Here is a 13,837-nt window from a genome sequence, read left to right as displayed (position 1 = left end):
ATTGTCATTATTGAGTGTAATTAGTTACCACTGCCACCGGGTATATACCCATTGCAGTGTGAATAAATACATACATACAAGTGGGGACGTCTCTTAAATTTTTTTTTGTACGTTATTTTACGACACTTTATCAACATCTCCGGTTATTTAGCGTCTGAACGAGATGAAGGTGATAATGCCGGTGAAATGAGCCCGGTGTCCACCGCCTAAAGTTACCCAGTGTTTGCTCATATTGGGTTGTGGGAAAACCCCGGAAAAACCTCAACCAGGTAACTTGTCCCAACCGGGAATCGAACTCGGGCCACCTTGTTTCGCGGCCAGACGCGCTAGCCGTTACTCCACAGGTGTGGACGCGTCTCTTAAATGATATGCCCCAAATCTAGTAAGCGAATCCTCCATCTCCAAGCAAAAGTCCTGTGAAATAAAACAGTCTATCTAGGCATTACTCTTGAATATGACACATGCAACAACTCCAACGAATAAGTGCCCTGGTTCGCATAGGGTATTGTGCATAGAGAGGAGCTACTGATTGAGTTCTGTTGCCATGGTGCGCAGAATTACAGTTGTTGATGCAGATGGTTCGTGGACGAGATACTAGTCCTTAAGACAGCATTTATTTTTGCTTTAATGTATTTAAATTATTTATTTATATCTTGTGTATAAGAAAAGAAGCAAGTATTATTTTTGTTTGTTCAGGCCAGGTCTCGCCTATTAATAACCCACAGGTGATTGGCGATAATATTTCTACATGACTGGTATAACGAAAATTATTAACGGATGTCATTTAACATTTGAAATAATCAATTAAAAAAAAAAAGCTTTTCCTGTAATAGGAACCGAATTCTCAGTCTATGGAACAGAAGACTGACTCCTACCCCTATGCCACACACCTCTTAAAGTTGACTACACTGTAGACAGAAGACTTACAATAAATAAACATTGCCTTCAAGTACAGTTCGTTTACATGTGTAAACTAAACTTTACATTCTAATGACAAAGAATCCGCCCATTCCTTTGCCGCAAAGTGTATTCATTAAGGAAATATTCTCCTCTCTCTCTTTAATATGGTGGCTCTCAACTTTTCAGAGACCGCGCCAGGTAAATGGTTTCTCTAAAAGGCGAGGGCAAACAAATTTACTCGTTAATACCTTCCCAATTTTTTTATATTCATACATTTCACTAACATAAATATTAATAATTAAGTATGGCGTACGTAATATTAAGGCTTAAAGCCCATCAGTGGTTGAAACTCAGGAAAAATTTTTCTTTTTTATTTTCAGTGCATCTTTCTTACGCTAGGAGACTCCAGTAGGTTTGTTGACTAAATCGGAATGTTTTGTGTTGAAGATCTCGAAAATGTTGCGATGGCTTCATAGCTTCACTTCCCAAAACAGTAGCACAAGACACACTGAGGTCGTGGCAATTGGTATGATACAAACTTTTAAGTGCTTGTCCGTGTACTTAAGTGTGAATCCAGACTTTTTCTTCTGCGCGTTGCTAGTTTTTCCCTCCATTTGTTTACTCTGGAGATCGCTCTGTAGACTTCGAATCGCTAGTTGTTGCTCACAAACATCAGTACGAAATATCTTAATATCAAAATAAAGCGAAGTCCCTTGTCTTTTATTCATATTAACATTTAAATCTGTACGCCTATTACTTAAAAAAAGCACACACAGAACAGTGGGCTTTGAAACAAGCACTTAACATTCTACAATGCGAGCTTGCGAAGACACAGTTTCCACTATGACTTTTTCATATCAAGAACGGAGACATATAGGCTTAATTTTCAATTTAAATGCAATAATTTTGTTCATACTTTCCGGCTAATATCAGTCAGTGACATCTGCAACAGAGATATACTTCGTTGAGTTTTGAAAACAGAGGATTCGCCGACCATTCTTGTAAACGGTTTGCGGGCAATTTTTAAGAGCTGTCATAAACAGCGTGGTATTCTCTTTTCCGAATATTGAAAGCTTTTTAAGTCAGAGAAACTGCCGATCATTAAAAAATAAGTGGCTTGGTCATAGAGATTTGCTACAGAAATGTCATTTAATCACATTTTAGAGCTTACAGTTCACAGACGAACTGGATCTGCACTTATCGACACGATCACAAAAATTATTCGCATAAGAATATCAATCAATCTTCTTAATGTATCCAGCTGTTTGCTGACGACATAAAGTCCACGGTATAATCTTTTCGCTGTAAGAAAAATCCTAATGTAAACAATAGCACGTGACTGAAGTGAGGCTTCATTGGCTGCTGTTTGGCGTCATAGATTCTCAGTACGTGTTCCCGCCTACTGTTGTACATTCTGTTTCATGTTAAACATTTCCCGTTACTCGTCAAGTAGGCCTAACCTCACTACTATGCATTCGTTTGCCTAGGAAACATTTTATAATTACTGGTAATTAAATTATTTTTAAGTCTTATGTCTTCACAATGGACAGTTGAGGATGCAGAAGTCATACTTCAGTACCGCGTGCTTACGTGAACAACTACGAGCTCAAGTGACGCCAGCTTGTTACAAGAACAGACTACCTCGGTATTACTGTTGGTATTCATCCGCGTTCATAGTACATAACAAAATATAAAAGTAGTTTTTCTTTTACATAACGTCTTACATATGAGTGAAGTTAAATGTTTAATTGTATTTAAGAACTAGAATTCAATTTTTTTATTTTCAAATAATACAAGACTGTGGTTTTCAAATACGAACTATATTTTCCTGCGTCGTGTGAGTGTTTCGACTGGGAGCCAATCACGGGTATGACAGCCACGTCCTCATGTTTACATTAGAATTTTTCTTACAGCGAAAATAGTATAGTCTATTCAGTTGTTGTTTTTCACGAGAAATGAGGGGTATTTTGATCGGTGTTCATTCTAGATGCATGTTGCTAGTAGCCAGAGTTGGGGTGTAGTCAATATGTACTGCAGGACTGTGTCTTCTGCATTTTAATTTACTTGTTTTGTGGTTTATGGATGGACAGTATAGAAGAATGTGTTCCAGATCTTCATCATGATTATTACACCACAGACAAGTAGGATTATCAGAAATGTGAAATCGGTGTAGGTACAATTGTGTGACAATGTGACCTGTTCTGGCTCTTGTTAAAAATGTTTGAATATATCTGGGCAAACACTGGTTTAACGGTTTCTAGTCTTTGTGCGTGCGTACATGACTCTTAAGATCCTCTAAATGTAAACAAGATATGCCACAGACACCGCATTTAAATGGGTCTTTACACTCCCCACAAAGGTGGAATCGAGAATTTATTCTGACGGCCAGCGACTGTGAGAACAGTTTGCCACACTTATCGCACGGGAAGAGTTTCACTTCATTGTGAGTCAGCAAATGTGCCTTGAGCGCAGATTGTTTTGCGAAGCACGTCCCACACACTTGGCATTTGAATGGCCTCTCGCCGGTATGTGTACATAGATGGAGCTTGAGATATGACAACATGGAGAAACATTTCCCACAATAATCGCATTTGTAAGGCTTCTCACCAGTGTGCAATCGAGCATGTCTTCTGATTGTTCCCGAGAGCGAGAAACATTTTCCACACACGTCGCATATGTACGGCTTTTCACCAGTGTGTATACGTAAATGGGCTTTTAGGGTTGACGAATTCGCCAAACATTTCCCGCAGATATCGCATTTATATCTCTTATCGTCGTTACGTTTGCAGACATGACTCTGGAGATCTGGTAACAATTTGCCACAAGTGTTGCACTTCTGTGAAGATTCGCCAGCGTCTTCAGCCTGCAAGTTTCTCTCTCCTTCGTAAATCTGCGTGTCGTAAGCAGAATTCCCTGCCGAGACAGAATTCCCAACTCTTGTGGGTTTGTCCGGTGCTGCGTGTCCGTCTCTCTTCAAAGTGCTGTAATTGAGAGATTACAGCACTGAAGGTGATGACATCACAGTAACAGTATATTACGATACAAGGTTAGCAAGTGTTCTTACAAAATCGAGGGTTTTCATTTTCAGATTTTGTAATGCACGTCACAAATGTGTACTGTACATTATTTTTTCCACGATAATATATTTTGAAAATAATATTGTTAAAAATTTTAATGTATAGTACGTATATTACATTCTAAACAGCTGACTGATGGCTAGCAGTCTGGCCAACGTACAAACTACACCATCAACTTCAATGTGAAGGAATAAAAATGAATCAGGTACTTGTAATATTTCATGTTCATAGTAAAAGAGAGGGCAAACGAAATTTCGAGACAAGATATTTCTAGTAATATTAAAGACATAGGATCACTAAAATACTATAGAGAGGTTAAGCAGTTTTGGGAACAGGAAGAATATGTTAGACTAAATTCAAGGGAAGAGAGAACAGGAATGGCATGGTGGAGATTAGGTATCTGGAGACTCAAGAATAGGAGAGGGAACGTAGAGAAGGATAAATGTCCTTTGTGTGGACTAGCTGAAGACGCAATGCATATTGCTTTAAAGTGTCAGGCAACGAATGATTTGAGACACAGTTGGGTGGATAAAAAAATTCTACAAATAAACGCTATAGTAGCTTATAAAAAGTGAATGGTCACCTAAACGCCAGCAATCTGCGTTAAAATTAGATGGGAAGAGAAAGTCAAAGCTCTAACGGAGATGGAATTATAAATGTTGAGTAGTCACACGATAAGAAACTACGAAGAGTAGTCAATGGAGTGACAGAATAATTCTTAAAAGAGTAGGAGTTTTAAATAAAAGAGGTATACTTATTAGTTGTTTATTATTATTACTTTCATCATTATTATTATTATTATTAGTATTATTATTGTAAACATAAGATACTTAAAAGTTCAAATGTATTAATTTTTTGTTATATTTGTATAGAGAGAGATGGCGGATTAAGAATTGGAATACATCTAATCCGCCATGACGTGAACAATGATTGATGAAATAAATAAATAAATAAATAAATAAACATTTCGTGTTCAATGGGAATAATTTTTTTTTCTTTTGGTTAAGTGAAGTTTCAGTTGTTTAAATAAATTTCAATACATTTCAAATGTAGTAATTTGTTATGTATAATGTATATTAAATAATTAACAATACCTTTTGCGTATGAATTTTACATGCATGGTAGGATTGTAGCATATATAGAAGGGAATGGTTTTCATTACAGCTCTAAAGCAGTTACTTGTAATATTTCAACATACTTATCTAGATTGACAACTGTGAAATCAACAATGGCAGTTTGCTATAACAACAAAACACACTATCGTGGAAAAAAGTAACAAACAACATGGCAGTAAAATTGTCCAGTGTTGTAAAATGCTAAAGGTAGAAGACTAGAGATTAATTTAGAACCAAGTTCTCAAATTGAACTACTGAGATTACGTCTTGGTCGCGTTGTGTCGTACTGAACTCTGTTTACATTAATCTAGTTCAATTCTCATTTTAATTTTGAAAAGTGGACATTGCAATACAGAAAAACAAATGAATTACGAAATTCGTTTGCTCGTAGGATAATACGGAACAAAACGATCCAGCTTTCAGCATCCTGTGACAATATAGTGACTGCACAGAATGAGTAAATTATGGATGACACTGTAGCTAAGAAACAAGATTTGCAAATTTCTCGCAAAAGATATATATATATATATATATATATATATATATATATATATATATATAATAGAAAATAAAAAAGGCGATTCAGTTACTTCCAAATCTAAAGAAAAGACGTGGAAAGAAATTCTAACTGAATTTAAAGCTATGAATATATCTGAAGCCTGTATATCCTCCCACACAATGTTTATTATTGTTTTTTTATAAAGTCGAAATTCGTTAAATTATTAACAATTCCAAGCACGTTTATTTTCAAATGGTAAAGAATAACAGACGTTTATGCCATCCTAGCATTATAAACAGGTTGTTGCTACATCGAAAATCGTGCGTAATTGGCTTATTATAGCATGTGTGGCAATAATAGCAATGACGTAATAATGGAATGCTTGCTATCTTGGTTATCACTTCTACGTGCGATGCAACAAGAAATGAATTGCAGGACAGATGGTAACGTGCCATTATTGAAAATCTTTAACAATTTTGTATATGTTTTGTAATATCACATGGGCACAACACGTATGTATGTATGTATGTATGTATGTATGTATGTATGTATGTATGTATGTATGTATGTATGTATGTATGTATGTATGTATGTATGTATGTATTAGCACTACTTGACTGTTGCATGGGAGTTCACACTCTTTTCCTATACATCATGGTAAAACTCAACTATGAATATCCTATGCTATCACTGAACTGAACCAGAGAAATAGACAAAAATTAAATATATGCACATCACACTCACCTCTCAGTCAAGACTTCAGATTCTTCTTGCATCACTTCCAGCTTAGCCTCTTCTTTTACAGTGACGAAGTCAAATGTGTCTGCCTGAGAATAATAAATATTTTAAAGGCGAAGACAGACTGAAAGGCTGAGGATTACTGACATACAAACTAACTGAAAACGTTGCGGGAATCACACTCCTTGTCAATGCAATTTGTAATCACGCACGCACGCACCCACCCACCCACGCACGCACGCACACACACACATATTTTGTCCTCATTTTCGCAGAAGTTAAAAATCCACAACATAGCCTATGTAACTCTTTCTCAGAAACGAAGAAAGCTAGAAGCATTAAATTTATAATATATAAGAAACACTGAAGACGAAATGGCCCATCACGAAACATTACGAGTAGAGTTCTATGGGGATGTACTTTCGTGGCAAAACAGAATAACATCGAAACGGTCGCCATAGCAACAACCAATAGCACCACTCACCTCAGGCTCAAACTTCAAGGAAGAAAACGTATTTGGCTCTACAGATTGCTCAGCTTTCACCTCCCATTTGACATCACAGTTCGAGGTGTTGCACTGCACTGCTATCTGTCCCTGCAGATTACAAATACATAATAATTTATATCTGTACACACACGGGATACATCACAAGGTTCAATGTTGGGCAAAAATCGGTAAAACTGAGAAAACGGCCCAGCTGTTTGACATTCTAACACCTCTGGAAAAAAAAAAAAAAAAGGTGATCAAGATGAAATCTCATTTCTCATTTTCTCACTGCCAAGTAGGTGTAAAGCAGTCCTCAATAGAAGTGACATAACTTTGGCATTAAAATCATAAGACAATTCGACAGAAGAACTAGACCAAAGAAAACATTTTTTTTTTCTTTATGCTCGACCATGCCGAATTATACACCTGGTAGCAGTCTTTTAATGCATGTCATTAAAATACACCTATTCATTAAAGTTCAGGTTTTCGATTATTCTCGGATATGCAATCGAAAGACAACGAGGGAATCGTCACGGAGGCTGGAAATCCAATACTGTCGCAGAAGGTTATGTTCTGTTACTATAATAATTAGCGTTAATTGTAAATAATATTCAAATAAATTCAATTAGTCATCTCGTTTTCCAATTCTAAATCAATTTCCAGATTATATCAAAATCAGTTCATGTTATTCTCTAGATTACATCAAGGTCAATGACATTGTTCCTCAGAAAAAATCAATACTTTCGCGTCTGCGCACATCTCACAATTTACGAGCTATGCTTCCGATCTTCAGTCAGATAGAAATAATTTCAAGTCAGAAATATGGTCGAGCATAAAAAGTCGTATGAAACTTGCCTATAATGGTAATTAAGACGCTCGTATGAAAATTATTTAACTCGCTTGCGTTTGTTTCATAAACATACTCTCGTCTTAATTACTATCATTATAGGCTCGTAGCATAATGTACTATTAACAATGCGCACTACAAATAGTACAGAGTAATGAACATGAGTGGCTTTACTTTTCGGCACCCAATACCATTCTATACTTTCCACCAGCTCTGATTGAGGTTCTGGCTGATATATATATATCTATTATCAGACAGCACATCTCACTTGGAGATATGTGTCAGAGGAAGAAATGCATCAGAAGTCTGATTAGTGTAATATGTAGCTAATCGGCGAAGTATGCAATGGAGGGGGACAGGAACTGACTACCATACCCCATATCTCCTGGCCTACATGCCTCATTAATGCTGCCATATTGGTATCACTTGTGAGGTTCAGACCTGTCTTTGGACAGTTGACTGAACAATAGTTTTCACAGCCTAACTTACAACTCATAGTTTTTTTTTTAGTGTGCAGTCATACACAATTCGAGCTGCAAAAAAAAAAAAAAAAAAAAAAACCAAACAAATGTTGGGGATGTAATAAAAACACAGCAAAATATGTGAAAGCAATAGTTTAATATTTATGAAAATCTACACTGTATAAGCTACTTGATACAGTAGCAAAGTAAAAGTAATATAAACAATTATAGAAGAATTATGTAGAAAAACAATCTTGGAAGACTCATCATTAGTTTAGCGCTCTTCTTATTTGTTGTTGTGACGTCAGCCTATTGCGAACTGTCTTCTTGCTCGACATGGCTGAACATGCCAGTGAAGCATTACAAATTAAACTGTCTAAAGATACTAACTCACCGTGTTGGCAAAGGCGTCTTAATGAGGAAAACTCTAAATTTCTCCATTTCCATAAAAATTATAAAATCTGTTTATATGTCAATTATACTTCCATTTCTCAGCATTAAAATAAACCACGATTTTGATCATTGGGTGAAAGGGTTTCGGAGCTACAACAGTTTAAAGTTGCTAATTTTATAAAAATACGATAAATTTAAATATTTTTAATTTAAACACTATAAAGTTCTGATGCCTCAAACTTTGCACAAAGCATTGTATCACAGTTGTCAACGGACAGAAAAAGTTTCATTGTATTTAAAATTTGGAAGGTCAATTTTCTCTATATTTCAGTCGATTTGAGATGGAATAGCTCGACATGTTTTGCTATTAATAATCGCTTCTGCTGTAAAGACGATATCAATGTCATATACAATACTATGAAGGGGTTTATCCCCTGTTACCTCATTTTCTCGCGAAACTCTTCGAAAGTGCCATAAGGGAAAAACTGGTGGCTTTTAAACAATTGCCATTTTTTTATAGGCGAAGTCTTAGTTAAGAAATCACACCTCATAACATTGTATTAAGAATTTATTATGTAGTAGTGTAACTGTAACCTAATATAAATAAATACAAAGGCAAAAAATATTCGAATTCTTATGACATCAAAGCAAAGTCCATTGATACGTACCTCAGATAGATGGCTTGTGTGTTCTGTATCTGCATTATTAATCGACTGTATAAGCAAAGGGTCGAACTCAGGTTCTGTCTTGATCAGATCCATTACAACTGAAACAACAGCGTCAAAAAGTCGTAATTGTCTAGTTTACATTCTCGAAATATTTTTTTTTCGGAAAGACCGATGCTACCTTAAGGTACAGGAAGATTTCGCTAAGATTAATCCAAAAGTAGGAATCATGATAAAGAATATTCTGAATGGAGATCATACTGCGAAATTCCTTGTGGTGAGGTTACGGACCCGGAAAAAGAAAACTTTATGGACCGTAAGAAACAAATATGAAACTTGAAATGTCCGTCCATGGAGAGCTACAATTTCCGGTCAACAGAACAAATTGAAAAGGGCTACCACTAATTAATGTAATAAGTCCCTAGAAAACTTAATTCCGTATTATGTGCAATGTAGATAAGCTACACAATTGCGAAAAAAAAAAAAAGAATAACCACTTGCTATTTGAGGCGTGTTGGAAATGCTCTCATTGCAGGTTCAAATGTGCCCCTCCTTGAATTAAAAGCGAAACTCATACACCTACAGAAGGCCGTATGCGTCAGGCAGAACCTGAGCTATATTGTAAATGTGGAGAACAATGATTGACTACAATAGAATTAATGCCGGTAATTATTTATTTAGCTCATACCGCATTTTCTCGAAGAAATTTATTCAGAACAGCTTGATCTGAGAAAAAGTCTAAACTACTGAAATTATGAGGAAGGCAAGAATTTTAACTAGTAAATAACTACATTAAAGAACAATAATCTTCGGTACACTTCAGTGTGTGGTATAGTTGGCACAGGATGACTGAAGTTGCTGTATTTGTGACATGCCATATTTGACACATATTAGCGGTACTGTGTAAGCGCGGGGATTGTTTTGCATTGTTTTTTTACCGTCCGCCGATGTATATTTTCGTAAAAAATCGCGTGTTGAAGGTTAGAAAATTACTAAATTGTAAAACTATAAAAATTTGTAAAAATTGTAATTGTAATGTTGCAAAATTTTGACTTGTTCCACATCTTAAAGCTTCATTGCTCATGTAAGATCTATGGAAGAAAATGAATGAATGAAATGGAATAGGTTAGACTAGATGAGGGGATAGATAAGTGGTAGGAGACCGAGGACTCTGACAAAGTTAGTTATTTAGTATTGTTTTATGCTCAATTTTAGCTGATACTACGTTTTTGCGAAGCCAAATCCAGCAGTTCGAAATAAATAAATTTTGTCGAAATAACGCGCCATTATCTGAAGTAAATAATTACCTTAATGTCTTTTCTACTCGTTTATTTACACACAGGCAATCACAAGCACATCCTAGCGAAATATTTGTGGACAAAGTAGTGCACCACATCACAATGAAACGACAGTCATTTACACAGGTATAATTTCCTTGGTACGAGCATTACAACATGCATAAACATTAAAAAACAATTTGTAATGTCTTACGCACGTGTGGCACCGATCAAAGCGCGTTTTTATGCAATGACGAGACAATACAAGTTGGAGAGATATACAATAAAATTACATCTTTTGTAACTTACAGCCTACACAGACGAAGTCGAAAACTTTGCAAGCTGCTTACCTTAAATTGTTTACGAATACTGATTTGTAAGATATTTACACTCGTAGAGAAAGGAGCTGAAAACTTATGAGACACGTAATAACTTCAATAAAAGTATTACGTCGGCAGAACAATTATTCAAAACATGACACTGCCTCCTTGATAAGTTGCGCGCAAGTGACTGGCGTACAAAAAAGGAACAGCAGGATGAAGGGAAACAAAGGAACCCGAATTACGATGCAACTATTGCTTTTGTAGATATATGTAAGGCGTTACACAATATTAGCCACTCTCATTTACCGGGAAAAAACTCGAAAATTCCCCTTCCAGTTTAAAAATTATTATTATTATTATTATTATTATTATTTTATTTTTTTTTTTTTTTTACTAATGGTTGGTACATGAACTTTTCGTCACTGACACATGTAAAGCCAGTTGTGTAGACCAATTTACCGTAAGAGTCGTCGCACAGCGAGTCGCTCATTCTTGCAAGAGGTTGTGAGGAGAAATGGCGGTCATATTGAACATATTATTCCTTAGGGAACGTATTCCAGTATATAATGATTAATTCTGTACTCCTACAATATAAATGAATATGCGTTATGTGTAAAAGAATTGGTATGACATTTCATGAGCCACCCTACACTTATTGCAAGAACACACTACATCTTTTCTCTCTAAAGTGAGAGTATCACCTTGCAGTCCACGCCTGTGGAGTAACGGTTAGCGCGTCTAGCCGCGAAACCAGGTGGCCCGGGTTCGATTCCCGGTCGGGAGGTTTTTCCGGGGTTTTCCCTCAACCCAATATGAGCAAATGCTGGGCAACTTTCGGTGCTGGACCCCGGACTCATTTCACATTTCACCGGCATTATCACCTTCATCTCATTCAGACGCTAAATAACCTAAGATGTTGGTAAAGCGTCGTAAAATAACCAACTAAAATAAAAAAGTATCACCTTGCATCCTTGTTACCAACGCAGCTTCAACATTGTCTATACAATCACATGGTACGTGTTTTGAAAATTGTAAATAATTTGTCCTGTTTTCTTATGAAGAGTCATGCACTTTCTAAATTAATATTTAATAATAGTATTACTCACCAGATATTTGGTGATCCAAAATGGGATACGCAATATTTTTCTGGTAGTATAACACAGATAATTTAATAGGAAAATGGATCTAATCGCATTATATTTACATCTTTCATAAATAGAAGAAACAGACTTATTATGTACGAGTACATCACTTTAACTGAATGCCTACTGCCCTGCGTTTTTCGTAAGTCACATATTGTCAGCCATTTTACACTCTTAACGGGATAGTAGGCTATGTGACCTGAACCTCTTACGCGGGAAGATGTCCATCTTCTACGTATTTATCCGAAATATTAAAAAAATAAAAAAAATACTATTAAGGAGAGCTAAATCTTCAAGGAAATATTATTAAAGGAAGAGATACGTAATACAGTGACGGTACTTAGGATTCATTTTTTTTAACGTTGGAAGATTAATTCTTAGGGCTATACTACACGAACGCTAAAAACGTTGCGTTGACAACGTTCTTTTATAGGAACTTAGTTTTTGGTAATATGATTGCTTGTATAATTGCATGACTATACTACACAAGCGTTAAAAATGCTGCGTTTGGTTGCGTTGCTTCGACGTTGAGAAGTTTCAACGCAGGAGTCTGCGTTGGCAACGCCATCTTTTGCAAACGTATTCATACTACATGTGCGTCACCAACGCAACGTCAATAACAGACTGGATATTGTGAAGCAAATGCAGATTTTACTACCTACTCTTGGTGAGAATGAAACCATTTCGAATATACCTCCACCTAAACAAGAAGACATACCGGATGGTATTATTTCTCAGGCTACTTCGGGTAATGTAGACGATACCCAAACAAAATCGGGACCATCTCTTCGCTCGACAGGGACAGGAAGAAAAGAAAAATCTGAAAATATTCTAGTAACTGCAACAAGGGTTATTACAAATATATCAGAGAGCGTGGCCATACAAAGACAAGACAAAGAGAATGACAAGGATGCAAACAAAGCTTTCCTATTATCATTTATCAAAATCATGGACAATTTACCTCCAGAGCTTGCAATTGAAGCCCGTTTCAAAGTTTCGGAAGTGTTCAGAAACCTGCTTGTCGAGCAACGGGCAACATCAAGAATGTCCCAATTGTCAGATACATTGCCGTTGAATGTTATTGCCGATGGTTCAAATGATTCTGAGTTCATTGTTAATTTCAGTCAGTACGATTTTTGCAGCTTGTAATGTTCTTAATTTTCAACATATTATGCATGAAATAAAAATATAATCATTACAAATTAAGGCAAATTTTATTACTTACCTTAATGTTACTACCAGCTTTTCGACAGGATGAATTGATTTCCTCACTACAATATCAGTTTTCCTAATTTTATCAGAAATTAAATTCAAAAGATCATGAAAACTTTTTATTGATGTTCCGTAATAGAGAAAAAAAACTTGTCGGAATACTGTCGGTGATTTTCAAATGCAGTAGGTATAAAACTTTCCTGTCGAAAGTCTCTCAATGTTTGCGGGATGAATTCGCCATCTCCTTTTCCTCTTTTTTTGAGACAGACTTATAAATTGAACACATAGCAGAGCTACATATGCAACTTGTATAACCCATTGCAGTTCTGAAACCAAACACAGCGTCCCTAACGCAACGTGTAGTTTATACACTTTTCATGCGTTATCAACGCCTGTCAACGCAACATTTTTAACGTTCGTGTGTTACAGCCCTTAATATGACTACCAGTGGGCCAACCTATAACCCCTGATCATATAATATCAGCTTGACTATTCCCATGTTATGAAATAACAACCTATAAAAGAGGGCAAAGAGAACTACCACTAAGATCTCCACTGTCGAAAATCAATTTTTTGGTAACCACTAAGGTGTACTGCAAGCTTTTACTTCATGCAATTCCATCAAGTTAATACGTGACTTCTTTCGCAATCGCTAGATGGCAGCATAGTGAATAATGAAAGTTGTCTTGAATATGTCATAT

The 13,837-nt window shown here is 36.1% G+C and overlaps 1 protein-coding gene across 3 annotated transcripts in view; it reads right to left on the bottom strand.

Moving 5' to 3' along the window:
• Positions 1–1,145: 1,145 nt before the first annotated feature.
• Positions 1,146–13,837, bottom strand: part of LOC138691942 (zinc finger protein 239-like) — a 196,293-nt gene continuing 183,601 nt past the window's right edge. For 2 of the 3 annotated variants that reach the window (XM_069814601.1, XM_069814602.1), the window contains 4 exons: positions 9,186–9,283; positions 6,814–6,924; positions 6,336–6,418; positions 1,146–3,881 (listed from right to left, as the gene is read on the bottom strand). In XM_069814601.1, the coding sequence (XP_069670702.1) occupies positions 3,158–3,881; positions 6,336–6,418; positions 6,814–6,924; positions 9,186–9,283 (1,016 nt within the window). In that variant the 3' untranslated portion in view covers positions 1,146–3,157. Of the gene's footprint in view, positions 3,882–6,335; positions 6,419–6,813; positions 6,925–9,185; positions 9,284–10,809; positions 10,937–13,837 lie in introns of those variants that run through there. The other variant, XM_069814603.1, reaches the window with a different exon arrangement.

The sequence above is a fragment of the Periplaneta americana genome, chromosome 16 (assembly GCF_040183065.1).
Source record: "Periplaneta americana isolate PAMFEO1 chromosome 16, P.americana_PAMFEO1_priV1, whole genome shotgun sequence".
Classification (NCBI taxonomy): Eukaryota; Metazoa; Arthropoda; class Insecta; order Blattodea; family Blattidae; genus Periplaneta; species Periplaneta americana.
The sequence above is the reverse complement of the archived record's forward strand: the minus strand, read 5'-3'. Positions and strand labels throughout refer to the sequence as shown.